At 40.1% G+C, this 26,641-nt stretch overlaps 3 protein-coding genes across 7 annotated transcripts; all 3 read left to right on the top strand.

The window, feature by feature from the left end:
* Positions 1 to 221: 221 nt before the first annotated feature.
* Positions 222 to 4,976, top strand: ndufs8a (NADH:ubiquinone oxidoreductase core subunit S8a). The gene is made up of 7 exons (XM_027000502.2): positions 222 to 328; positions 989 to 1,049; positions 1,206 to 1,271; positions 1,386 to 1,475; positions 1,627 to 1,799; positions 3,660 to 3,788; positions 4,047 to 4,976. Exons 2-7 carry the CDS (start codon positions 1,007 to 1,009, stop codon positions 4,176 to 4,178), a joined length of 633 nt encoding a protein of 210 aa, XP_026856303.2. The 5' UTR covers positions 222 to 328; positions 989 to 1,006; the 3' UTR covers positions 4,179 to 4,976.
* Positions 4,977 to 5,725: 749 nt separating this feature from the next.
* On the top strand, positions 5,726 to 9,250 carry zgc:165520 (uncharacterized protein LOC571872 homolog). The gene is made up of 10 exons (XM_027000498.2): positions 5,726 to 5,777; positions 6,444 to 6,515; positions 6,605 to 6,704; positions 6,934 to 7,008; positions 7,244 to 7,314; positions 7,777 to 7,885; positions 8,059 to 8,132; positions 8,365 to 8,499; positions 8,731 to 8,841; positions 9,173 to 9,250. Exons 1-10 carry the CDS (start codon positions 5,748 to 5,750, stop codon positions 9,248 to 9,250), a joined length of 855 nt encoding a protein of 284 aa, XP_026856299.2. The 5' UTR covers positions 5,726 to 5,747.
* Positions 9,251 to 11,563: 2,313 nt separating this feature from the next.
* On the top strand, positions 11,564 to 26,575 carry kdm2aa (lysine (K)-specific demethylase 2Aa). 5 transcript variants are annotated; one of them, XM_035531543.1, is made up of 22 exons: positions 11,564 to 11,812; positions 16,900 to 17,038; positions 17,532 to 17,610; positions 17,872 to 17,918; positions 18,189 to 18,367; positions 18,512 to 18,618; positions 18,804 to 18,897; positions 19,062 to 19,215; positions 19,354 to 19,469; positions 19,736 to 19,862; positions 20,042 to 20,271; positions 20,614 to 20,691; positions 20,857 to 21,108; positions 21,534 to 21,650; positions 21,764 to 21,850; positions 22,141 to 22,299; positions 22,668 to 22,694; positions 23,073 to 24,232; positions 24,349 to 24,512; positions 24,690 to 24,836; positions 24,984 to 25,199; positions 25,364 to 26,575. In XM_035531543.1, exons 1-22 carry the CDS (start codon positions 11,696 to 11,698, stop codon positions 25,543 to 25,545), a joined length of 3,978 nt encoding a protein of 1,325 aa, XP_035387436.1. In that variant the 5' UTR covers positions 11,564 to 11,695; the 3' UTR covers positions 25,546 to 26,575. The 5 variants fall into 5 exon arrangements, with proteins under 5 accessions (XP_035387436.1, XP_035387437.1, XP_026856260.2 ...); XM_027000459.2 differs by lacking the exon at positions 11,564 to 11,812 and adding an exon at positions 12,285 to 13,384; XM_035531546.1 differs by lacking the exon at positions 11,564 to 11,812 and adding an exon at positions 14,662 to 14,826.
* Positions 26,576 to 26,641: the final 66 nt, after the last annotated feature.

The following is a 26,641-nucleotide window of genomic DNA, read 5'->3' as shown; positions in this document are numbered from 1 at the left end:
TCTGCCTATATACATAGTGTTGTTGATCTCCAATAATATTTTGGACACATAAAAGTGATTATATTAGGTTTGTAATGTAATAATTATGCAATAATGTAATTCTGCTTTCCTAAATGTAAGGAAAATCCAGGTTATGTTGTGGAAAAACGTCTAATGTTTTGTTTTAAGTCGTTTAGCTCAATTCACGTCTCTATCGTTTAACAAACCCGGAAGTTAATTTCGGCCACTTGATCATATATTGTACTTCCGACATCCAAAACGTGCGCTGCCTAAATCTTCCGCTGTTCTGGTTTAGAAAGCCAAATAGCGACAACTCGCTGAGTGCAAGGTAAATAAATTAGGATTTCGCTATCGCTTGCTTTTTTAATGTGTGGTTGCCTGTTAAGTGTTGTAGGATATGTTCGCTGTGAGGTCAAAGTAACAAACAGGATGCTATAGTTTAAACGATAGCGATGGCAGTCATTGAAAGTCCTTGAGCCTGTATCTGGGTGTTTTGGTAGCGTTCGCGTAGCTAGATAACGTACTAAGTAAGTGTTTTGAAGCTTGCTCAAGAACTATCTATCTATTTATAAATATAAGATTTGACATTGTCGCAGACTATATCGATGTCACGCATATAATGCCTACATTTCAAACATAATACTTTCATAGCTAGATAGCGATGGCTGTTGGGTATGATTTAATGTCTTTACATATGAAACGCTTTAGATTCATACTCTTGTTTAGCTAAACGCCTAGCAAAATATTTTTCAGTGTCATGCGTTACCGAAAAAAGTTTTATAATCTAAGGTAGCCATCAATTTGAAGCATGGCGAGCTAGCAATAACTTGATCTCCATCGCCTCTTGCAAAGCAACGTTGATTGTGGCTCATTTTCATGATCAGGTAGCACAAACAGTATACAAAACTAGAAAGAAAGACTCTCACTTTTAGGGCGCATTGTTTGAATTTTACATAGTCATTTAATTGTTTAAACCTGTCGTCGTCAGCGTGCGATTCCAGTCGTGATGTCTGCGGCATTACGTATCCTCTACTCCGTGTCACGGCCAGGTATGCTTTTAGGTTGCATGGTCAGAATTTATTATAAATATGTATTTAGTAATAGTTTGCATACATACGTTTTTTTTGCCTTTATAAATTAAAATATTGCTGATATTCTACTAATACTGTCATCTTAAAGTGGGTTATTTGGATCTTTTTCTACAGGCTTCTTTATAGCCCGCCCTAATCTATCACGTCCTCTCAGTTTATCTGTGCACAGAGAGGGATTCAGTGAGTATGCCAGTACTACATGTTTTAATATAATTGTAGCTTTCTATATTTGGCATTATACCATGTTGGTGTTGTACAATAACACCCTTTTTATAATAACCTATTTTTCTGTAGAATATGTAAATGCTCAGGAGCTTTCCAACGATATGAAGTCCATCACAGACCGTGCTGCTCAGACGCTACTTTGGACAGAGTTATTCCGAGGTCAGTTATATTCTTTGACCTTTTGAACTCTTACCTCTAATACAAAGGCACAATCACAGATCTACAATAACCTAATGCTTTAAAGTCATGTCCTATTCCCTTAAGCAAATAACTCCATTCTTGAAAATAATATAATTTTAACATGTTGTAGGTTTGGCAATGACTATGAGCTATCTCTTTCGTGAACCTGCCACCATTAACTACCCGTTTGAGAAGGGCCCACTGTCTCCGCGTTTCCGTGGAGAACACGTGCTGCGCCGTTACCCATCTGGAGAGGAGCGCTGCATCGCCTGCAAGCTATGTGAGGCTATCTGCCCAGCCCAGGTACACACCGACCACTAGTGCTGCACCAAATGGACAAAAAATGTTGTTAGATGTTGTGAAATATGGTAAATCATGATTTAATACAGAGAATTTCAGTACAGTAACTGAATAATAGCACATTCAGAACTTGATAGGAACAGGTTGATTTTAATGTGTAATTAAACCAGAATAACTATTTTAGCAGGTTTATTCCACAGTAGATAACATTAAACAATTAAAAAAATTAACAATTGAAAAATTTAAATTAAACAATTGTGCAAATTGTTATATAGCTGACATAAAGTGGGCAATGAAAGCTTGTATTCCCTAAAAAACCCATAAGACAAACATTCATGGCCATTCATGAAAATAACTAAACATTTAAAACTACGGCAGCTTAGGTCCTATTGGTATTGTGTTTGATAGAATGTGTGTGAATCCCAAATCTAACATTGGTGGTGACCTTGTGATACTTGTCCAAACACCCCACCTCCCCACTAGTCTGATGCAGACTGATATGAAAAATATATTAAGATAAAATATGTAGATGTAGAGGGGGTGCTGTAGTACAGTTTTCTGACATAAAACTATAAGGGAAGAAGCTATTTGTCTGGGCATATGTGTGAATATAAATTAAAAGTCTTGTATAAATAAAACAAAGCTACTCTGTGGTTGGGTTACACAAGCTTTATTATACATCTTAACATCACAGAACCAACCTAACCCATTTAAAAGAACTAGCTAATACAGCTAAATCTAGTTAAAAATGTTCCTTATACAGCCACAACATGACATGCTTTGTACATAACATTGGAGAAAACACAAAAAAAAATTTCCCCTGTCTAACAGTAAGCTTTTTTTGCTAGGTTGACTTATTTAAGTGTGGACCGCAATGCTTCACTGTGACTGATTATGTCTTGTGAACATAGTATGCATTTGGAAGAGTTCACTCTGTTGCTGAAGTGTGAACACAACTTTTCAGTGTGTTATCATGGTCCTTTTATGATGGTTACTTGCAAAAACTAATATTGAGAAAATCTACCAAACACACACAAAGTGCATGCTTTCCCTTCCTAGCGCAGCTGTCTCATTGTTTTTTTGTGTTCTTTCATTTTTAAAGCAATAATCATGATGATGATGATTATGATAGACTAGACTGTTACTTGAAAGGGTTGGTTGACTTGGGGTGTGTGAGGTAATCATTTGTAGTAAATACCATAATGGTAAAAGTCTAATTCTACATGTAATGTTTGTTTAATGTTTCTAAAAAACATTAAAGACCAAATGACGTTTTCTTCACACACTGCAATTTATAAACTGCTAGGGTTTCTGGTTGTTTAATCTTTATCGAATTAATACATTATGACATTCCAATTTAAAAATGTTAATGCTAGATTTGGCTAGTCAGTGGTATGGATAAGGAGGGCACAGAATAGTTGTGGACAGGTTGTCATGTCATTGTGTAATGTGATGGATCCAAATGGATCTAGTGGCACTGAGCAGGCATTAATGGCACCAGTTGCTATAGTCACTGAGGAGGCCAGGATGGATCTGCAGTATTGGGGATTACTTGGCGATATTATACGCTGGGGTGCCATCCCTTACTGATGAGCTTTCTGGTGTCGTTTGTTTAATTCTCTGAAACGCCAATGAAGGGAGTTACCTAAATGATGTCTACAGAGAAGAGCTCTCAATGTTATGGTTGCTGGATTGATGAGTGGACATGGCCCTATGTATTGCTATAGGATATTTGTACATCTCATCCTGTGTACAAGTAGAATAACATTGTAATACTAGAACATAATTTTTTTGCCTAGCCTTTCTCATATGCTGCACATATAAACACACACATAGCAAACAGTCTGCTTTCTCTGTCCTCAGGCCATCACTATTGAGGCAGAGCCACGTGCTGACGGTAGCAGGCGAACAACACGCTATGACATTGATATGACTAAATGTATATATTGTGGCTTCTGCCAAGAAGCTTGCCCCGTGGATGCCATTGTAGAGGTGATTTTTGTATCTATTACTCATCAATTCATTTTTGTTTATTTATGTGAATGCTTCTAATGTCTTGCTGAGAGACTTGTTTTAAATATGGATTGTGGAAATACATTTATGTCCACATCTATTTTGCAAAATATGCTGAATATAAATTTTAAAAGTTGTACTTTTAAGAAAAGAATTGTTTTAAGAGATTGCATTTGCAGTTGTTGTATAGCATGACAACATCGTTTCATTACATCCCTTGTGTCTGTTTTTTCTCAGGGACCCAACTTTGAGTTCTGCACAGAATCACATGAGGAGCTGCTCTATAACAAGGAGAAACTGCTCAATAATGGAGATAAATGGGAGGCTGAGATTGCTGCCAATATTCAGGCTGACTACCTCTACAGATAGACAGATCGTCATCCCCCACCCGCCCTCTCTTTCTCTCACATATACATACACACACAATGACTGACTGACCGCACACGGTTTGACTCACTTAACCAATGGCATTCTCTTTGTTCATCTTTTATTGTCATTCAGGGCTGAGTGACCCAAAAGGATTGTATAATAGTAGGGTGCTTTATCACTAAGAATACTCGAGCTAAGAGATAAACATAATCATAATTCTACAATTCTTTTGGGAATCTCTGCTGGCTGGTTTGTTTTTCCCAGTAGTAAAATCTGTTAAAAATTAAACTTGTGTACTGATCTTCAGTACCTAACCGAGAGAATCTTGACTGACAGTAATCACCCTTACTGTACAGATGTGCATACTGAACAAACCCACACGTCACATGACACCTGATTCTTATAGGCTCAAACACTTTAAGCTTCAGTTTTCACTGCAGGAACTCAGCCTGCTTTTAATGTATGTAAAGATGTGAAGTTAATTCAGTTTAACCACAGCCAAGTAGTCCCACAGAGCTGAAATGAAGGATGTATTACAACTTGTCTGAAACATGAGCTTCTCACTTTAAAGCAGCTGACATTTCCTCCAATTCTCTTCTGTCTCTTCTTTCAATCTCTCCCCTCCATTATGTGTAAAATATGTTTTCCCTATGGAGATTTCACCATTTTTGGGACTCACATAATTGCTCTCACATAAAAAACATAAAAAGACATATGTTTCATTGTGAGAGCTGGACAAAGATTCAGTACTTGTGCGCCTTAAGTAACAAATAAATTAAAGATTCTGACCAAAAGGAAGTCTATAGTCTCTTACTTCTTGTGCCCTTTTTAGTTTTCTGTGTACCATTCACCCTGGTCTGTAGCCATCTAATAACGTCATGCAGGTTATAATGAACAATATAACTGTGACAATGTTTACACTTAGCAGTTTTGCGTCTTGTATCTGGAGTGCATCATGACAATATTTTAATTGTATGCATTTGCAGACATGCGTCTGGTTGGCAGACTGGAATCTGATTGCTATTGCGAGAAATGCAGTCACATCGCTAATTACTAAATCGTGAACTAAATACTGCGTTCATTTCATTTCATTTCATTTAGATTAGTCCTGATGTTGAACTTGTTGGCAAATTTGTAACATTAAAAAAGTTTAAATAAAGACTATTGCGCGGGCCTCAGTTGTATTATCATAGTTGGAAGATAATAGTTTGAGGCATAATGTGTGCCGCAGATGAAGAAGGCTCAAGATAGAGGGAGATTATCTACCCAGCGCGCAACTGTTGCTCTAATCCGTCCTGAGAGGACAGCTTTAGGAAAACTACTAGTCTGAAGACGTTATTTTTTTTCTTATTTAGCGATGAATAAAATATTGCAAACTACTTAGACATTTTATGTGAAATTCATAGTGCGTGCTATACTACAAAGTACGCCCTGTAAAAATCAGTCTGAAGTTTGGAAATTCAGGATATGTGATTAATCTTTAGGCTCGGGTTTCCTGTCAGGACGTTTTGGATTCATTTATAGTCTAGTGTTTTGAACCTAGAAGATCTATCAGCACAGTACGACAAGATGAAGGACCGACTGGCGCAGCTGAAAGAGGTGAGGAGAACGGACCTGTCGGAAAGAGAATGTTTATGATCTGATGTATATAACGATGGTAAACTGAAATATTTGTATAAGGATTTTATACTTGTACTACAGGATCCTAAATACATTAATTCACAGACGCTGTCTTTTTAATCTAAACTAATGAAACGACTCAATTGTAGTAAGACAAATTATTCAAACATGCTCTATGGATGAACCATAAGAGAAATAATACACTTTTTAAAACGTACCTGCAGTGTGCAAAATGCCAAAACGACTGCAGGCGTTGTGCGGTTTTCACGCGAGCTGACTAGAGAAATAGAGAAAGTGCACGTGGATCAGGTTATTCGGTTGTGATGTAAACGTCACGCATCTGTAACGCTCACATCCTGTTTTAAGTAAAACTCATACAGGGAGACAGCGCAGCGGGAGTCAAACAGGGAGGAAGTGCTTTGCTTTTACATTATTTACATTACATATTCTTTGATAGGTTTCAGTGTTTTCCATTCAAGATGAATATCATTATAACACACACACACACACACACACACACACACACACACACACACACACACACACACACACATTTAGGATATTGCCTTTGATTGCTTTAAAACACTGTAGGCTTACATGGTAGGCTTGTATTGGATTTTTACATTCTTGTGTATCCTATAACAGGAGACCGATCAAACTCTTGATGTGGAGATCCCGGTGGAAAAGAAAGATTTCATGGATGAGTTTTTTGCTCAGGTATGTTAATATGTTCACATAGACTTTTCCCTTGGACATTATATATCATTATTTATGTATGTGTGCACGTGTGTGTGTTCTTTTGTCAGATTAAAGAGATCCGCACCAGTATTGACAAGATTGATGCAAATGTGACTGAAATAAAACACTTGTATTCTGTCATCCTTTCTGCACCTACTTCAGATCAGAGTAAGCCTCGCTTATCATCTCTCACTATCTATTTGTCACACTCGGTTTGGATTTATTTTATTATTTTCTGCTTTTTCATATTTCCATGTACTTTTTTTTTCTTGTCTATATCATTCACTCCAGAAATTTTATCATAAATTTCAAATCAAGGGCATGTACACTCAGTGCATTTACCATCTCACCTTGTGTGCTTTCCCCTTCTCACTCATCTTTTTTATCGATTTCTCAGAGACACAAGATGACATAGAGGCCATCACCAATGAGATCAAGAAATTAGCCAACAATGCACGCTACAAACTCAAAAGCGAGTTTCTATAACCGAACTCTCTACCATGGTTTTGTATAAGACACTTTAGTAAATGCGAAAGTTCTAAATCTCATGCAAACCTTAGTGTACCTTAATGTAATTTCTGGAGTTTATATCTTATGTTGAAAGATGTAGTCAGTGTTTTAAAAATTTATCATTAAGGCGAAATTCAGAAGTGTTTGTACAAGAGACTGGCTTCATCATTGTAACCCACATTAGATTTTCTCATCAGGCATTGAGCAAAGCTTGGAATCAATCACAGAGGAAAGACTTTCGGCTGATATGCGGATAAAGAAGTCTCAGGTACCCCAGCACTTGTCCCAAATCTCAGGTACCCTAGCACCTGTCCCAAATCTCAGGTAACCCAGCACCTGTGCCAAATTTTATGTACCCCAGCACCTGTCCCAAAACTCAGGTACCCCAGCACCTGTCCCAAATCTCAGGTACCTCAGCACCTGTCCCAAAACTCAGGTAACCCAGCACCTGTCCCAAATCTCAGGTACCCTAGCACCTGTCCCAAATCTCAGGTACCCTAGCACCTGTGCCAAATTTCAGGTACCCCAGCACCTGTCCCAAAACTCAGGTACCCCAGCACCTGTCCCAAAACTCAGGTAACCCAGCACCTGTCCCAAATCTCAGGTACCCCAGCACCTGTGCCAAATTTCAGGTACCCCAGCACCTGTCCCAAATCTCAAATGCCCAACACATACTGACTGATTCAATCTTCCTGTCATACATTTGTCATACTCTGTCAACCCCATCCAGCATGCCATCCTAGGAAGAAAATTTGTGGATGTCATGACCAAGTACAATGAAGCTCAAGTGGAGTTCAGAGAGAAGAGTAAAGGTCGTATCCAGAGACAGCTAGAGATCAGTGAGTCACACACACATGAAAGCCAGAACATCTGTGGTAGGTTAAACTGAAGACATCGGGTAAAAACACAAAGGATTGTTGTGCAATACACAGTATAATATATATATCTCTAAAATGTCAGGGGCACTGAGTGACTAGTATTTTATAAAAGCTTTTCCTGTTGTGTCCCACAGCGGGTAAAAACACTACTGATGAGGAGTTGGAGGAGATGCTGGATGGTGGGAATGTTGCTGTCTTCACAGCAGGGGTGTGTGTGTGTATGTGTGTGGTGTGTGTGTGGTGTGTGTGTGTGTGTGTGTGTGTGTGTGTGTGTGTGTGTGTGTGTGTGTGTGTGTGTGTGTGGTGTGCATGTGCGTGTTTATGTGTGTGTTCTTGTTACAGTATCTTTATGTTAGGGTACTTTTTAATTGCTGCATTTTCATTTTTGCGCATTCATTTTTATTAGATAATTCAAATGACCTTTCCTTGAATTTGTGTAGATTATGGCCTCAGGCATCTCCAAGCAGGCCTTGAGTGAGATTGAAGCAAGGCACAAAGACATCATGCGTCTGGAGAATAGCATTAAGGAGCTCCATGACATGTTTGTGGACATTGCAGTGCTGGTGGAGAATCAGGTACCCAGAAAGAGCAGCAGACAAGAACACCTTTGCATTTCCTGGGAGCAAGATCATTGTTTTAAAGAGACAGTTTAAAGTAATACTTGGTATGTCATATTATGATTATCTTTGTGTTATGAAACTTTCACCAGATTTGATAGCTTTAGTACCACATTCATGTAACTGTGTACTTTTTCCTATAAATTACTGATTGCATTTTTTTCATGGTTAATTATTTTGTGTGTATAGGGAAGCATGATTGACAGGATTGAGACTAACATGGATCAATCAGTGGGCTTTGTGGAGAGAGCAGTGGCCGATACCAAAAAGGCTGCCAAGTTCCAGAAGGAAGCGCGCAGGGTAAACTGAGAAATAAAGTCTCTTACAGGTTTACCATATCTGTGCCATTTCATCCTTCTTTAATTTGAAGCAACAACTGAATTTTTTCACAACCTAATTACTATTAAGCATTTGTTTCTTTTAACAAGATGTTTTTTTTTGGTTTTTTGTTTTGTTCTTTTGCATGTTCTGCCTCCCTGTAATACAAAAATCACTCCTCTATCTATTCTCCACCTGGTATCTCTTTTTCTATCATCCTTCCTCTCTTTTTATGTTGTCACTTCCACAACTTTCTTTTTATTCTTGTGTTTCCTCCGTCTTCTGCACTGACTTCTATGATCCATCACTACAGAAACAGATGATGATAACATTGTGTTGTGTCATTCTTGCGGTCATCGTCCTCTCCCTTGTCTACAGCTGGGTGAAATAGGAATTCTGCCAGGTAAAATGATAAGACTCAACCTTATGCTATACTTTAGGTGACATTGTTCATAAATATATTTTTGTGTCTCAATATTAACATCTGCTTCTAAATTTGTAAAGAGAAATTTGTACTGTGCTTCTTGGGTGCTGGTATCCCTTTTATCAATCAACATGCTGAGGTCTTTGATCAAGTTTAAAAAAATTATATATATATATATATATATATATATATATATATATATATATATATATATATATATATATATATATGTACATACATACATATATATATATATATATATATATATATATATATATATATATATATATATATATATATATATATATATAATTTAATATATATATTAGGTGGTGATAGAGATTTAAGATGAGAGCACCAAAAGAGATCATTTGGGTATACTATTGATACAAAATATTGTTACATTTGTTTTCACTTCTTCCCTTTTGTTCAGATGAACAGGTGACCTACCTCAAAAAGCAAGTTGGGTCGGAGTAGTCAGAACTCAAGAGATAGTTCTGACTCCCAGGGTCTCCTTCCTTCCCTCTATTTATATGTGCTACATTTTGCTAGATTATGTTTCTTGTTTTCATTTCATTTCTTTGTTGTCCTAAATTTTCCATTAGCTTTGTCCACGCATATTTTGTAGATTTGCAGTATATCCCATTAGTTCTTAAATGAACAGTCAACCACTTTCTCCAAGCATAATTCGACTGACTCGTTAGAAGCAAGTTCTTATAAGATAAAGGAATTCAATGTGAAACCGTAAATTATTTTATTCAATGTTACTTTTTAAACTCATGCCATATCACTATTTACCAGTAGGGGGCGCGTATGTCTCGTGTTTAGTTATTGTATTGTTGATTTGAATGGATCTCATTTTTGCGCAAAATGAGTGTTAGTTAATCTGTTTCCGTGAACCATGCAGATTTCAGTCTTTAATATAGTCGCTTGGTTCACTTATACAAAAAAAAAACAACTATTAAAGTTGCAAGAGTAAATAAAAATGAAATGCAAACATGGCCCACGGAGGGTTTATTTTTGTTTAACGTAGCGATTTTTCCCGTTGTCATTTAAATCATGAACAAAAGGACTGCTTAGATCTCAGTAGCTGTACTTGTTATATGTACAATATGCAGACGACAATCGTACGCTGAAATGCTTGAAGATAATCAATATAACGACTTGTAGCACAAAATAAAAAAGAAGGACTACAAATATCAGGAATACAGATCAATAATAGAATATGGACAAATAATAAATATGCAAATATGTCCTGGCATTTTAGCTATAGCAATGATATTTAAACTACATTCTATAAAGGTGACAGGTAGAGAGAACAGCATCATTGATGGTAAAAGCAATGTACAGAATCTATACCACACACACACACACACACACACACACACACACACACACACACACACATATATATGTGTGTGTGTGTGTGTGTGTGTGTGTGTGTGTGTGTGTGTGTGTGTGTGTGTTTGTGTGTGTTTTAAACATTTATTAGAATATGGCAGACTCAGACCAATCCACCGTTGCTGCACATAAAAGGCGAGAAAAGTCATTAATGTACTGTTAATTATTGTGCAAATGAACATCCTCAGAAATTACGCAAAAACCCAGTTCTGATAGTGAAAGCGTTACTCTGTTCCACTTGTTTGTGTGTATTTCTTCCGATAATATATAAGACTGCATGTAAGCGCTGTTGTTTGTGAATGTTTGATTTTTGGTAAGGGTTAGGGTTAGGGCTAGGGTTATTTTGGGGTTTATTTTGGGTTTTATTTATCACCTCTGTTCAAAGTCGCCGTATAATTAAAGTGATTCTTGAATTTAAGTGAAATTTAATAAAGAGTTATTGGTCTATGAGCTATTACTTAATATTTGTAGACAAATTATAGAAATCGTGATAGTTGGGATCTGTTCTTCTGCGATGTAGTTTCGGATCTGGGATACAATAAAATGCAACTCTTAATTACAGGGGACATTAAGCACATTTGTGTAAAATAACTACGTTACTCTCATTTGTATCACGTCTGCAGTCTGAACTTGATTAATAATGATATCACGCTAACAACTGTCAATCTACGTGTATAATTATTTAGTTGGGGAAAAGATCAAACTCCATCATCATCATCATCATCATCATCATCATCCAACACTTGTTAAATTATAGTAACCTTATTTCTATCTAATTTCGATATTAACTCGTGCGCACACGTCTAAGCCAATCAACGCCGCCACTCACATGGTCGCCCAATCCACAATCACTTCCTGGTTATATACGCCCGTCGGTGCATCAGCAGTACGGCCATGCGGACTTACCAGCAGTTAGGAATACAGTGGATTTACTCTGCGTCTTTGTTTTGGATTGAAGACCAAACTGCGTCAAATGCTTTGGGGATATTATGACATGAGTTTGAGTCTTGGATGTTTTGCCTATTTGAAGGGAGTTTTTTTAATTTCTTCCACACGACTGAGCACTCGTTTGCGAACATGGAATTGTTTGCTATAAGCGGCGGAGTTTCATGTTCTGGCAGAGCGAAGGTAAGATATCAGTAACAGTTTGGAAAGTAAAGGTTTGAAGCTACTGTCATAAATCTCTAAAGTGTGCTGAACAGTGGTCACGTTTTGACCTGACTACGCGTTGCGGAATATGTATTTTCTTATTGGTCATGAACACTATATATGCTTGAAGCCAGTAGGTGCACGTTTTATTGATCGACGTAATTTCGCCATCAATGAGAGCGCAGTTGTTTCGGCAATTTCTTCAACTATTGGTTCATTCCACTAACTCCTACTATTTTGTGATCCAATCTGCACAATAGTGATCTAGAGACCTTCGTATACTGGCGAGGGCATCTATGGATGAGCTGTAGTATATGGTCTAGATTGACATGTTTGTTAACCTATCGAAACTGTACCAAGTATGTCGCACTTGCTTGTAATTGGGGCACAATTACGAGTGGGCGTGTCTTTCTAAGAGGGCCGGTGGAGTTTTTATAACGATTTGAAAATGGCGGCGAATGGTTCACCACTTTAACTTTATCGTAAATTCACATAGAGGAGCTGCCCAAACAACATATCTCCCTCAGTACTGAAAACTAGATAAAGAAAGGATACTGGGAATGCACGTGTTATTAATAGAAGAACATTTGGAGTATTTTACGGTGGGAGTTCTGATGCTAAGTTAGCGAAGTTCGTTAGAAATAATAACAGCCATTCAATTTATCGTAGAACTTATACGCTCAGAATTGGAGCTAGTGCTAACAAGCTTGTTCCGTTAATGTAGTTTCCTGTTTTAACTTGGCTGGCTAGCTACACGTTTTATACAGTCACCAAATTGACGTGTTTAACTTAACATCTGTACAAGACATTTTCTACGGACAAGATTCCGACGCAGTAGCTGTAGAAGTAAAACGATATCGCGAAAGCTAGTTATGAGTGCTAGCTAGCGAGTTGCTAGCCGCTCTACCAACCGCTCGGCGTTCTGTGTTGACGACGTCGCGCGAGCTAAGCCTTTCTGGACGGCGAAGACGGTTTGTTTTGATCGCGCGATGCTCCACTTTAATGGAGGGTAGTTAGCTAGCATAGCTAGCTTGGTAAGCTAGCTGTCTTATGGGGTCCGTGTAGTTCCTTGTGGAAACGATTGTGACTGCAAAAATCTTTTGTTACTATGGCAAATTGCGTGTAATCTCTATTAGCTAGCTATCGAGCTAGAAGGTATCTAGGTTGTCTATAAACTAAGGAAAGTTAAATAAAGCTATTAAACACTAACAAGCTGACAAACGTACGTTACGTTGCTGACACTGGAAAACTATTTACTCAGCCGAGTGGTGGCTAGCTAAGTATCCAGTTTAGCCGTAGCTAGCTAGCTATTTATTTTAAGTTGGTGGATGCGTTCCTGTCTTTGGCCGTGTTCAGACACAAAGTATTTAGCTAGCTAACCAAGATAGCTAGTTAACTAGCTAACCTAGCTAGCGTTAGCTAAAATTTAGCCCCTATTCAACTTTCCTCAGTGTTGACAAGTGTAGACGCGAGTTGGTGTTTTATCTGTGGGAATTATTATTCTTGTCTTTGGACATGGAAGATTCAAAACCACGATACAGCAAACGACTGGTAGGTAGCTTTAATATGTCTGAAAATACATATCCAGTTATCCGAATCGTTTTGCCAGCTGTTGCTGTTACAAATAAAGCTAGCTAGCTTCATCGCTTCTTGTTAGATTTTGTTTGCCATGAGTTCATTGGTTTAATTAATCGCCATAGTAGTTTGCCTTAAATGTTCCCCATTTGTTTCCTTAACCTACTGTTTCAGTAATTGTTGTTTAGCATTGTCAGTTAGGCTTTAATCCACATTTCAATAACAGGAAATACGTGTGAGCTTAAATAATCTTAAAAGCCATCTGGCTACAGTTTCTTGTTCAGAATTAATCACATCTCATCTTTTACTTTTTAAACTGTCCAGCTTATTAACAGCCATTATATATCCAGCCATTAACACTACTGGTATTGGACTTCAGTGTTTAACAGACTAAAAGAAGTGCACCACATAATGTTAGAACTTGAAGTGTACTGTATTCTTGTGCAGTCTTGTATAGTCAAACTGGACCCAGCTGTTATACTTTAAAAGGTGCCATTACAAAATTTACAGTGGTGGTGTTTGTACTGTAAGTTTGGTCTGTAAATGTTCATAGCCCAGTGCATCAGTATACCACAGATTTGTCAAGCATCCCCAAGACAGGATCTTTCCCTCTGTGCACAAACTGAAGTTTTGGACCTGCTTACACTTTATGAATTCATGTAAAAAAACAAAAAAAACCCCAAAACAAAACTACTGTCTTTTGTGTATGTCTATTATTTCTGTTTGTAAGTAAATGCATGACCAAAGGTTCGCTACCTTTATGCTTTCACTGGCCTATTAAACAACTGTTCAGATCACTTTGGTTCCATTAATGATGAAACTCTGCTAATATACCCTTTTGAGATGGGGTTCTTACCAACATATGTTCTTTCATTCGTGTTTTTAAATGAATTGGCATCCAACATGTTGCAGTCCACTCTGTCAAATACTTTGTATCCTCACTGCACTGTATATTTTGTATTAATTGTTAAAGAAAAAAAACATGACTATTTTAGATTTGTCATTGCCTTTTTAACCTAATATAAAAAATTGCAATGTGATGTGGGGGAATAATGACTGCAAATGAATGCAAGCAAGTTAGGTGATGTGGAGATGGAAGGTGGTACAGGCTGTGAGCAGTTCTGTCTATTTTTGAAGAGAGATGGGGAGTAGAGTAAGGGCGATTTGATTGGCTGAGCTGACCATGTGAGCAGGGATGCAGAAACGGAGGGGGTTGGGGAGTGGGAGGGAGGGGACACTGCAGAGGCAAAAGGATAACAAGAGGAGGACAGACTGCAGGTCTCTCCACAGAAAGCGAGGAAAAAAACACAGGGATGGAGACCAGAGGGGAAGCATTGACCTTTTTAGATGGAGGCATATTGAAGAGGCGAGGGAGGAAGAGGAAGATTAAGAAGGGGGATGAAGATGTGACACTGAAGGTGCGAGGTGTGTAGTGTTTCATTGCCCTCCACAAGGGCTACATCCAGGCGCACTGCAGTCTCAGGCCTGAGAGATATTAGAAAGGGCAGTAAAAGAAAGGGGGGCAGATGGCTTAGATGGGCTCGTTTGCCAAGCTTGTCCTGCAGTGCTCCAGTTTTATTTATTTCTTTTTTGTTCTTTGTTTTTCTGTGGTGGTGGCATTTTCTTTTTTTCTTCTAGTTTTGATTTTTGCATTTTCTGTATGTGATTGACTTCATGTAGTCAGGGTGTCTTTCTTTACATTACATTTGCATAATAAAGCCATTATTGTCCTGTCGAATGATAAGGTGGTATTTGATGTATAGTTACCTTTTTGTTTTTTGTTTTTTTTTCCTTAAGTAAGAACAGTGTGTTCCTGGACCTCCCATTAGGTCTGTCCACTCTGATCATGATCACTGAACTGTGCAATGTGAATAGCTTTGGTAGAGGAAGGACAGAATTTACTTATTTTTTTATAGTTTGTAGAAGTGCTGTGATGGATGGTAAGGTCTGCGGGCCTATTCACATGGCACAGGATGGCAAGACTGCAGTATTTTGCAAAATATTGTCTGCCTTCTTAAAGAATAGCTAAGCATAGCTGTGGTTATATCTTTGGAACTGTGCCAGTGGTTCTCATAAGTGTCAGACAAAGGATGATTTGGTTAAGTGCTTGGGCAAAGATGATTTACTTGCCACCTGGACAGTGAGGTGGAGTTGAGATATTGATACGTTTTGATTGACTTACTGACGGAGTCATCCGGCAAATGTTACTGATTTGGTGAAGAATGCATAGCCATCTTTTTGGGGGGGGGCTTGTTATAGAAGGCTTCTAGAAAAGGACTTAATTTGCTTAGTTCATTATATATAAATGGTTATGTATGTACTTTTATAAGAGATTAACAGTGGACCTTGTAATTATTCCAACAAAACCTTTCAACATCAGCATAGCTGCCATTGGTGTTTTTGGATTAGCAGTCATAAAAAGATGTCTGAGGATGTTGCAGAGTCATGCCCAGATTCTTTTATTGATCTCCCCCCCCCCCCCTTGCCTCTGTGTTTGAGACTGTGACGACAGTGATAAAATAGGCTTGTGATTGGCCAGTAGTGGACCATCACCATAGAGACACTTTAGATCTGAAGGCATGGTGGGGATCCTTATTGTTCATTCGGGGGGGGGAAGAGACACAGATCAATCATCTGTTACAGTAATTGCCAAAATAGTCATGGATATTGAAAGATGTATTATTTCCTATACTGAGGACATTGTAGTCCTTTTGATGTTTTTCAGACAATTCCTGGACCAGTATGTACATTCACCACATCCTTCTGTAGTTAATACAGTTTGCTGTTTAACATAAAAATAACAAGCATTTTAACTGACTGTAGAAAAGAGATTTATTTACCTTATTAAAACACTATTGTTTTCCCTTAAAAATAGAAGAGGCACGAACAGGCTGACTAGGCCGAAAGTGACCAAAAATGAGTGGTTGAGGTCAATGGGATTTTTGCTATGAATGAAGCAGCAGTATGCTTACCATGGTATCCACTGTTGCAATGATGTATTAGAATGTTTGTTTGTATATTTGTTTAACTTCTCATTCTTTCTCGCTCATTGAAAGCTCTTATTTTTATTTCAGTTCAGTGATGCCAAAAGAAGTATGAATTCAAAGATTGCTGTAGTTCAGAATAACTCTAAAATGCAGAGCAATTCCCCTTCTCTTTTTTACATTTATTTTGTAGTCAGTAGAGTCAGACAAATACAGATTTAGGCTAGCATTTCCTCAATCCCCACTATCAACTCCAGCCTCACAGTGGCCTTGTAGTGTTGCGATGAAAATGGTACAAGTTGCCTGCTTTTCTGCTGTCTAGAGTTTTTAGGGGAAACATGGGAAAACCAATGTATAAATACACATTTTTCTTTGCTTTTAATCAAATTGTAACTTCACAATAGGTCATGGTTCTTGGGTTGTGTTCACTGTATGATTTGATACTGAATGACTTCAGTGGAGATGAATGTTAATATGTTTTTCATTTTTCTTGTCTCCTCTTCCCAGCGGTCGGGCACACGCCGCCGTTATCATGATGATGGGATCTCTGATGATGAGATTGAGGGGAAAAGGACCTTTGACCTGGAAGAGAAACTACACAGTGACCGCTTCAGCTCTGACAGGGTCAAACGCATGGAGGGAAAAGGTATGTCTATACTTGACAGTACCACACCAAAAGCCAATAAATTTCTCAAGTAGATAAGAAAAGCAAGGATGTGTAAAGAGTGCAGGTATTCACTGTTGAGAGTTGGTTTCTGTTGTTGTAGCAGGCTCTGAATCATGTCATTTGGGTTGACTACTAGGCAAAAAGACTAATCTAATTTAATTTAGACCATTTTTGTACAAAACTTTAAAGTACCAGTAATTAATTGATTACCATAAAATTACTTAATTTTTGCAGTGTGCTTATTCATCCTTAAATGCATAACAATTAATAGCCTTCCATAGTGTCTTTGTAAGCTGCTGGTTGGACAATATCTTTAAGGGGCATTTTAATATAAACAATTGGTTGTTTTTCTTGGTGCACTGTTGTATATTATGACTCAGTGGTGTGTGTGTGTGTGTGTGTGGGGGGGGTGTTTTATGTCTATAGTGTGTTACTTGGTATACAGTGTATTTGCATTGTGTTTTGAGTATAGATTTCACGTTTGAGTATATCCAGAGAGGTGGACTGAGGGACCCAATTATCTTTGAGAGACCAGATGGGCTTGGACTCAAGTAATGTATCCTGTCACATATTCATAATAGAATTCTTACCCTCTGATTTCACTGTAGTAAATTGCTAAACGCATTTCTTCCTTTTGTTTAGTTGCTCAGTCTCCCAGCACAGATTTACATCTAGTATAAGTTACCAGAACCTGCTCCTTATGGGGGGAAAAAAAGAATGAATTAATCAGACTCTCTCTGCATCTGTTCATGACCCACTTTTTTCAAAATGTTTAATTTTGCATTATTTCTAATTTTCTTGTCTTTCTTTAGGATGCCAGATCCAGACTTCAGTGTGAATGATGTGAAGATATTTGTTGGTAAGGATTTAGCCTCCTGTCACATGGCTTTGTCTCCTGTCCTCCATCTCTGCTTTTTTTTCCCCTGCTCTGTTCTGTTGTCTTGAAGTAGAAAGTCATGTTTGAGAAGCAACAGTTCAAGATGTTATATATTGAGAAAGAATGGACACTATTGGAGAGCCAGACATGTTGTTTAGACACTCCAGGAGGTCATTGTTGTGGTCAATTTGAGTGAAGAATTTCTTTTAATGCTAATATGAGAAAGCAGAACCCTCTCCCTCTGTATGGCAGGCAGTCGGCGGGTGATAGATGTGATGGACGTAGCCACTCAGAAGGGCATTGAGATGTCAATGGCTCAGTGGAGACGATACTATGAGACTCCACCATCCCAGAGAGAGAAACTGTACAATGTCATCAGCCTGGAGTTTAGCCACACCAAATTAGAAAATTTAGTAAACAGACCAGCCACGGTTAGTACCTCCACTCATTAACACAGAACTCAGTCTGCTGGTTTGTACATTCATGTCCAACTGCAAACTTGATTTATATGTATGTAATAAATTACATTTATATTATTTTGTCCTGATTTAGTACTGATCATTGCTGTCTTTCAGGTGGACATGATTGATTGGGTGGACAATATGTGGCCACGACACTTAAAGGAAAGGCAAAGGGACTCCACTAACTCAATCATAGATATGCAGTACCCTAAAGTACAAAAGTAAGCTTGCATTGCATCTGGTTAGTCTCTGGGTGCCTTACTGACTTTTTTTTTTTTTTTTTTTACTGGGGAAATACCATAAATGTATATTAAAACAAAAAAGTAATTTTGCTTTTCCCTGCTCTTTGTTCATGTTGCCTCTACACTTATTTGTATATATTTTTTTTACTTGTTACATTGTCAAGGTACTGTCTGATGAGCGTGCAGGGCTGTTATACAGATTTCCACATAGACTTTGGAGGCACGTCTGTGTGGTACCACATACTTAGAGGAGGCAAAGTAAGCAAGCATTCAATTTTATTATTTTAAATCAGGTTTATGTTTATGGAGATGACACTTTTACTAATAAGACTTTGCTGAGTGTCTAAAAAAAGGTATTAAAATATGAGAGCTATTGCAACTGAGTGAGCCAATGTGCCAATGGCTGATTTTCTGTGCCACAGGTATTCTGGTTAATCCCTCCCACACCACAGAACCTGGAGCTCTATGAGAACTGGGTGTTGTCTGGGAAACAAGGAGACCTCTTCCTTGGCGACAAAGTCACAGATTGCCAGAGAATTGAACTTAAGCAGGGCTACACATTCATTATCCCATCAGGTGAGGGGATGGATGTGCACTCAAGACAGTCCTGAATATTAATAAGGTTACACAGATCCATATCTAGAATTAGAAATGTCAGTTTAATATTAGTGTTTTCTACAGACTGGCAATATTTGTGTATGTGTGTTCATGCAGGTTGGATTCATGCAGTGTATACGCCTGTGGACACTCTTGTTTTTGGTGGAAACTTCCTACATAGCTTTAACATCCCTATGCAGCTCAATATCAACAGCATTGAGGACAGGACACGGGTGAGGGTCAGGGAGATTTGTATCATCTTTAAAAAAAACAAAACAAAAAACGATTGAAAATTTCTCAATGATTTTTGTTTGATTAACAACAGTATCACATTTTTTAATATTGTCACACATTTCCTACTGCAGTTCTGTTTTATTTCAGTTATAAAAATAGTTGTACTATTGAACTTGTTAAAGAAATTAAAATTAGAATTCTTTTATTTCAAATTGATATAGTTCTCACAGTGCCCTGTCTTCACTTTTCCCTCCCACCTCCTCAGGTGCCAGCTAAGTTCCGTTACCCCTTTTACTACGAGATGTGTTGGTATGTGCTGGAGCGCTATCTCTACAGTCTGACCAACACGTCCTACCTCATCCCTGAATTTCAGAAACACTCTTTGGGCATCGGTTGGTATTTCAGCAAGAACATTTCCCTAAAATTGCATGTCTGGCTATGGGTGAATGAAATGTAGTTCAGATTAATTAGCATGATATAAATGCTGATATGTAGCAGGTATATATGAGGTATAGTTTTAATCCATATTTTCCACAAAGAATGTCTAGAATGATGTGAAACTTTCTTACAGGCCTCAAACGAGACCTCTCCAGTTGCGAGACACTCAATGGACATGCAAAGGAAGAGGATGAAGATGATGCCTCCTCTCTTCCGAGTCGGCCTGGAGTCAAAGTTCACCTGACACCTTTTGAGCTGGAGGGGTTGTGGAATTTGCTGGGGAGGCTAGAGGCTCTCCCGTCCCACAAGAAGTGTGTTCCTGCAGGGATACACAATGCCCCGGCTCTGCTACATGACATACGTGTGAGTTTCAGTAGAAGCATTCTGGCATAGTTTAAATCTCTTGATGCAGATCGTCATTACTATGTGTGCATGTTTGAAACTGCTTCCTATAGTGTACCATCATGTTGTTGGAATTTCTTTCAGTGAATCAGAAAAGGGTTTTTTTTGGTTAATCTTTGCTCAGAAAAAAAATTATATATATTAAAGATCAACTGCAGTTTAAACACATCAGATTTGATTTTCCTGGAGCCTTTCATTATGTATGAGGTATGGCAGTCTGTGAGTGGGTGTAAATAAAAGGCATGTATTCATGTTTTGCTTACTCTTCTTTTGTCCTTATGTAATGATGAATGTGTTTTTCAGGCATTACTTAAAGAACATGCTAATGATATCCCCAAACTCTCATATACTGGAAGACCTGTTGTTAAATGGCCTAAGAGGGTAAGAGAATTGTTACCCTTCTAAACTATGAACTAATAAAGCATCTTTCTCCCTGTAAAAAGAGGTCATGTTGATTTACAGTACCCCAATGTTAATTGTCTTTTTCTGTTCCTTTGTTTTTCTTGCCCTTGCAACCCCCACAATCTGGTTCCTCTGCCCATGCAGCCGTCCTGGTACCAGCCTCCGCCTCCCCCTGCTCCAGTAGGGCGTCCCAAACTGGCCACCACGCCCATCATCCCACGGCCGATAAAGCCAGCCTCCTCCATGTCGGTGCTTCGGCGCCGGCGCGTACGTTGTAAGCGATGCGAGGCATGTCTGCGCACCGAATGTGGTGACTGCAACTTTTGCAGAGACATGAAGAAGTTTGGTGGCCCCGGCAAGCTGAAGCAGACCTGCGTCCTCCGCCAATGTCTAGCTGTGAGGGAGCTGTTTTCTTATCTGCCATTATTATTGTATGAGGGGAGAATGGAAATGTGTCTCTGCTTTTGTCAGTTGCTGCAGCATATGGCTAAATGAGGAGCTCAACAAGTGGGGGGGGTTAGAACCTTCATGGCTATCTATGCATGTGCAGCAGTGCTTTGTGTAAACATAATGTACTCTAACGTACACCCCCCCCCCCCCCCCATGTCAGAAAATGCAAACATGGTCCTCAATATTGGTGAACTGAATGTAAGCAGTGCAATAGAGATTTGAATGAAGGAGGAGAATGGTTTTTTTTTTTCTTCTTTTCTTTACATATCGCAGTGTAAGGAGATGGAGAGAAACTAATTAAACAGCTTACCACCACCATTAAACTTTAAGCAAAAGCCATCAGACATGTTGTAATTTCTGTTCTCCTGCAGCCTGGTCTGCCTCTCTCAGCGGTGTGTGAGATTTGTGAGGAAGGGAACCAGGAGACAGGAGAAGAGCTCATGGAGTGCTCCAACTGTGCTCAGATTGCTCACCCAGGCTGCCTAAAGGTGCGTGCATCCGTTATGTGATTTATTAAAAATAAATCAATTTATTTTTTTCCCTTCTTCCCACTTAATTTTATTGGACTTGTATTTATTTGCATTGCACTTATTTATACTAGGTACCTGGAGAGGGTGTAATAAACAAAGATCTGCCAAGTTGCTGGGAGTGCCCCAAATGTGTTATGGGCAAAGATACAGACTCTGAGGTAACCCGTTAATACACAAACGTGTACACACACACACAATGCACACCATGACCTGAGGTAAAGAATAGGCCCTTGAGTTCATGTGTGTACACACATTCCATCAGGTACGAGCAGTGTCTGCTCTGAGCTTGATGACATGTTTTATATAGATAACTTATACTGTCATCTTTTATACAAACAAATGCCCTTGAGATAGTAACAGTGACTGTGTCTGTCCCTCTGACAGACACACACACACACACACACACCACATGCTGGTTAACAGTAATACTTCTTCCCGTTTGTGTCAGTCGTCGGGCAGTGGTGATGACATCATGGCTCAGGAGGGGTCGGGGGGGCTAAGGGGCGAGGGCGGGGCGTGGCACGGGGTCGGGCGGCCCCCTTCCTCTCTCTCCCACGGGTCGCTACGGAAACGGGTGCTGGCCCCAGAGCAGCGGCTCAGGAAGAGGGTGAGAGGCTCCGCCTTCCTCACGCCACTGCTGCCGCACGCACGCCCGCTCTCCCTTTCTCGTTCCTTCTTTCTCTTGCTTTTATTTCTTCTCGAGTCCTTACTTTGTTGCTTCCACTCTCTCTCTCTCTCTCTCTCTCTCTCTCTCTCTCTCTCTCTCTCTCTCTCTCTCTCTCTCTCTCTCACCCTCCCTCCCTGCCCTGTTTCATCGTCATCCCGTGCCCCATCGCTGCTCGGACTGACTGGTGGGGGGAGAGGGCATTAAAATCAGCTATAGCATGTTTTGATTTCTCACTTACTGAGAATGACTTAACTACAGAGGTAACTGAAAGGGTCTGTATTAAACAGGGTTCTGTGGTTTTGTTACAGATGAAATTGGAAGGAGGCAAAATGCATGTAAGTATGGTAATTAAGGAATAAATAAATTTGCCTCGAACTTCAACTTGTTTTCTGAATTTTTACCCTTTTTTTGGATTCTGAAAATTATTGTAAAAAGTAGGGTAGGTTAGAGTTACACTTGGTGATTTAGCGTTTTAAAAGCCTAGAAAGCTTCAAGATTGACTTCAGATTTAGTTTTTCTAATCTTCAGCAGTGTCTGTTTTTTCTGTGTAAAAAAAACCAAACATTTGAGATGTGATTTGACTTTAGAATAATTACTACTTACTTTCAGATATTTCCAATTATCATAGTGTGCATAAATCTTCTCATAGTTGACAATCGGGTCATGGAGGAGACGTGTCCATATGATGGCTGAATTGTTTCATTTGTCTTTAGAAACGCAAGTCTTCTTCACTGGATCCTCGTGTAGCTAAAATCTACAGGAGACATGGAATGGAGCGGGGAGATGATTCAGGCAGTGAGGATGAGGATGGAGATGGAAGGAGAAAGATATCGCTCCACTCGAGGGGTGGGGCATCCACTCGCCGTAGTTATGGTAGGCGGGGTGTATGGAGAGGCTCCTCCCGCAGAGGGGGCAGTGGCATGGCCACTAATTCGGCCTCCCTGAAAATAAGGCGAGGACTTGGTGTGAGGGGTGAGCGCGGGGGGCGTGTTCGTTTACGAGGAGGGTCCAGAATGCAGCGGAGGCGTTATGAAACGGAGGACGACGACGATGATGACGATGATGAGGAAGATGATGAGGAAGAAGAGGATGAAAGTGATGATGATGGGCACATTAGCCGGTCGGGAAAGGAGCACCGCTCCCGTCGTCGACGGCGCAGAGGTGAAGAGGATGACGACGATGATGAGGATGAGGATGATGATGATGATGATGAAGAGGAGGAGGAGGATAGTGAGGAACGGGACTTTGATGGTGAAGATGAAGAGATGGAGGACCTGGACGATGGAGGAGAAGAGGACGAAGAAGAGGGTGAGAACCACTCTGACTCGGAACCTGACCCTCCTGTATTGCTAGTCTCTGACTTGAACGATGACCTGTTAAATGGGTCATACCTGACAGTCACACTGCAGCGCCCCCCCAAGGCCAAACGTGACCCTGGCTCTATTGTACCCAAACTTGAGGCTGCCATGTCTCCTCGTACTCCTGGCACTGCTGACTTTGTCCAGCGCAAATCCCTCCACAAGTATCGCCACAAAAATGGCAGCAGTTCCCTCAATGCCGGCAATGGCCTCTCCCAGCCCAAAGGTGCCCTGGCACCCAGCCGGTACACACGCCACAGGGGCTCCAACTATGACAGCCGAGAGAGGGATACTGCCTCGCCTTCTTCCACATCCTCTCGCTCTTCTATCTCCCCTCCTCCTCCCCCACCTGCCGCCACCAGCACCTCTCCCCCCTCCCTCCTCTCTCATCCCTCCTTCCGGGATGTGGGGAATGAGCCAGGCTGTGAGAAGGAAGTGTGGGTGTCTGTGTTCCGCTACTTGAGCCGGACAGAACTGGCTGTGTGCATGAGGGTTTGCAAGGCCTGGTATAAATGGTGAGTAGATGTATAAGGTGTCTCCATGTCTTTATTTATTTATTCATTCATTCATTCTTGGCCTCATTCTGTTGCTCTCTTGTTCTGACACAATCATTCTGCTTCTTTCCCTGTAGGAGTTTTGATAAGCGTTTGTGGGCTCATATGGACCTTAGTCGGTGCCGCTCCCTCAGTGCCCAGGCTCTGTCGGCCATCATCAAGCGACAGCCCGTCACACTTGACCTCTCATGGACGCCTGTGTCCAAGAAACAGATCACCTGGCTCATCCACCACCTACCAGGTGTCTACAGTACACTGAAGCTCCTCAACCACATGTCACTTAGTACCTGGTCGCTTTCTGAACACTCCACCATTTTGTATGGAATACATTTTTTCCCCCCCATTTTGCCTTTTGTGTTTAAACCAGTATATTTGACTTGAATGGTATTCATGTAACTGATAAGTTTCTCCATCTTAGGTCTGAAAGATCTGGTCATGTCAGGTTGTTCATCGTCATGTCTGTCAGGCTTGAGTTCTCAGAGTAGCCCCTGTCTGCGCACTCTGGACCTGTGCTGGGCTGAGGGCATCAAAGACTCTCACCTCAGAGACCTTGTCACTCCACCAGGTCATACACACACCTTATGTTTTAGTAGGCATGCTAAATTGGCACAAGCACTCATCTCTTATAAGCATTAAAATTAACATGCAGAAGGGGAAAAAGTACTTTGTTTTGGGACATTTTTGTTTAATGTCTCTGTCTTGGACTCTTCAGGTAGTGAAAACCGCAGCAGGCTGAGAGGCTTACTGTCACTGCGGTTATCAGGTCTGGAAGTGAGCGACTCCACTCTGAGACTCATAATCAGACACATGCCATTGCTGAGGAGGTTGGACCTATCTCACTGCCGTGACCTCTCGGATCAGTCAGTCAGCATACTCACAGCCAGTGGCTGCAACATGCGCAACACCCTCCGAGAGATCAGCCTCGCAGGTACCCCAACACTCAGCTTTGTCCACAGGACTTAATGCCCCAGGAACTTGTATGAAAAGAGGACTTGGCTTTTTTTTTTTTTTTTTGCTTTTTTTTTTTCTCCCCCATGAATTCTGTGGTAAAGGTTCTAACGTTGCTTTCCAATGTCTTTTCCATCCATCTAGGCTGTAATAAGGTTACAGATGCCTGTCTCTCCTACATGAAGCGCCTGTCTGCTCTCACTCTACTGGACTTGCGGGGCTGTAAGGGTGTGACACGACTTGGTTGCGAGAACTTCATTTCTGACCTCTCCTACTGTACCTTCTTCTGCTTGATGGAAGACAAACTTATTCAGAGAATATCTTAACACCCACACACAGATATACAAATGTGCTCTCACACAGCTGTGCTCTACGGGCTCCATCACAGTGCTCCGACAAGACTCGAGCTCCCTCACACAGTCCAGTGGGGAGGGTTGACGGATGGACAGAGGCCGCGCCCCGGAAAGAGGATGAAAACACAGAGTCTGATGGAGAGTGTGATGTCCTTTTTTGCAGTACGATTAGCGGGAGACCAGGCATTAGGCTTATTCAAAGTGACTTCTAAAGAAGATGGCAAGGTTCATGCACTTGAATCTGAAATAAAATGTAGTGAATCCAAACTAACTAGGATTCCATGGATGAACAGGAGCAGCCTGACAGTAGAGGGTAGTAAGAAGAGGTTCTAAAATGGTGCCACAAACCACGCTGTATCGGATAAACCTCGTTATGAATGTTGTAAACCAGCATTAACGTGGGGTTGGGTGGGGTGGGAAGAAACCAAGCATGGTGCAATGTGTGATGTTTAGCCTACAAAAATCTGTAGTGCAGAGGAGAAAATGGCAAGCACTTGCCAATGGAAAATACACTCATCTTCGATTACTTTAGCCTACTACTTCAAATGGCCTCGCATATGAAAATACACGTCCCCCCCCCCTTTTTTTTTTTCTCCCCTCATTCTTTTCTGTCCTGGACATGTTCTGATTTCATGCCTTTTGAAGCTCTGAGGTTTTGGCTTCCTCTTTCTGCTTGTATGTTTTCACCAACTTGCTCTACTACACAGAGTGTCGTCAGGGTCTACCTAGCACAAATGCCTTTTTTTTTTGCTGTTTGCGTTCTCATGTATCTTCTGTGCTTGTCTGTTTCCTCCTGTGCAAAGCATTTTCCTCCCTTTAGATCTGCTGGATTGTTCATAGTGTACATCTTTTTTCTTTCTTTCTTCCCCCCCCCTTTTTTTTCTTTCAAAAGCAGTGTCTTAACGCAGCTTGTAGCAATATTTTTTTTTTATTTTTTATTTTTTTTTGCAAGAAAAGTGAAAATAAACACCACACTTCATTCAAGATTTGTGGCCAAGTATAAGTACTTGTTTCTTTTGAGTTATTTATGGCAGTTTCATTTTCAGTGTGTAAACATCTTACAACTGAA

Source organism: Electrophorus electricus, chromosome 11, assembly GCF_013358815.1.
Source record: "Electrophorus electricus isolate fEleEle1 chromosome 11, fEleEle1.pri, whole genome shotgun sequence".
In the NCBI taxonomy this organism is placed as follows: Eukaryota; Metazoa; Chordata; class Actinopteri; order Gymnotiformes; family Gymnotidae; genus Electrophorus; species Electrophorus electricus.
This window is presented reverse-complemented; position numbering and strand designations above follow the sequence as displayed.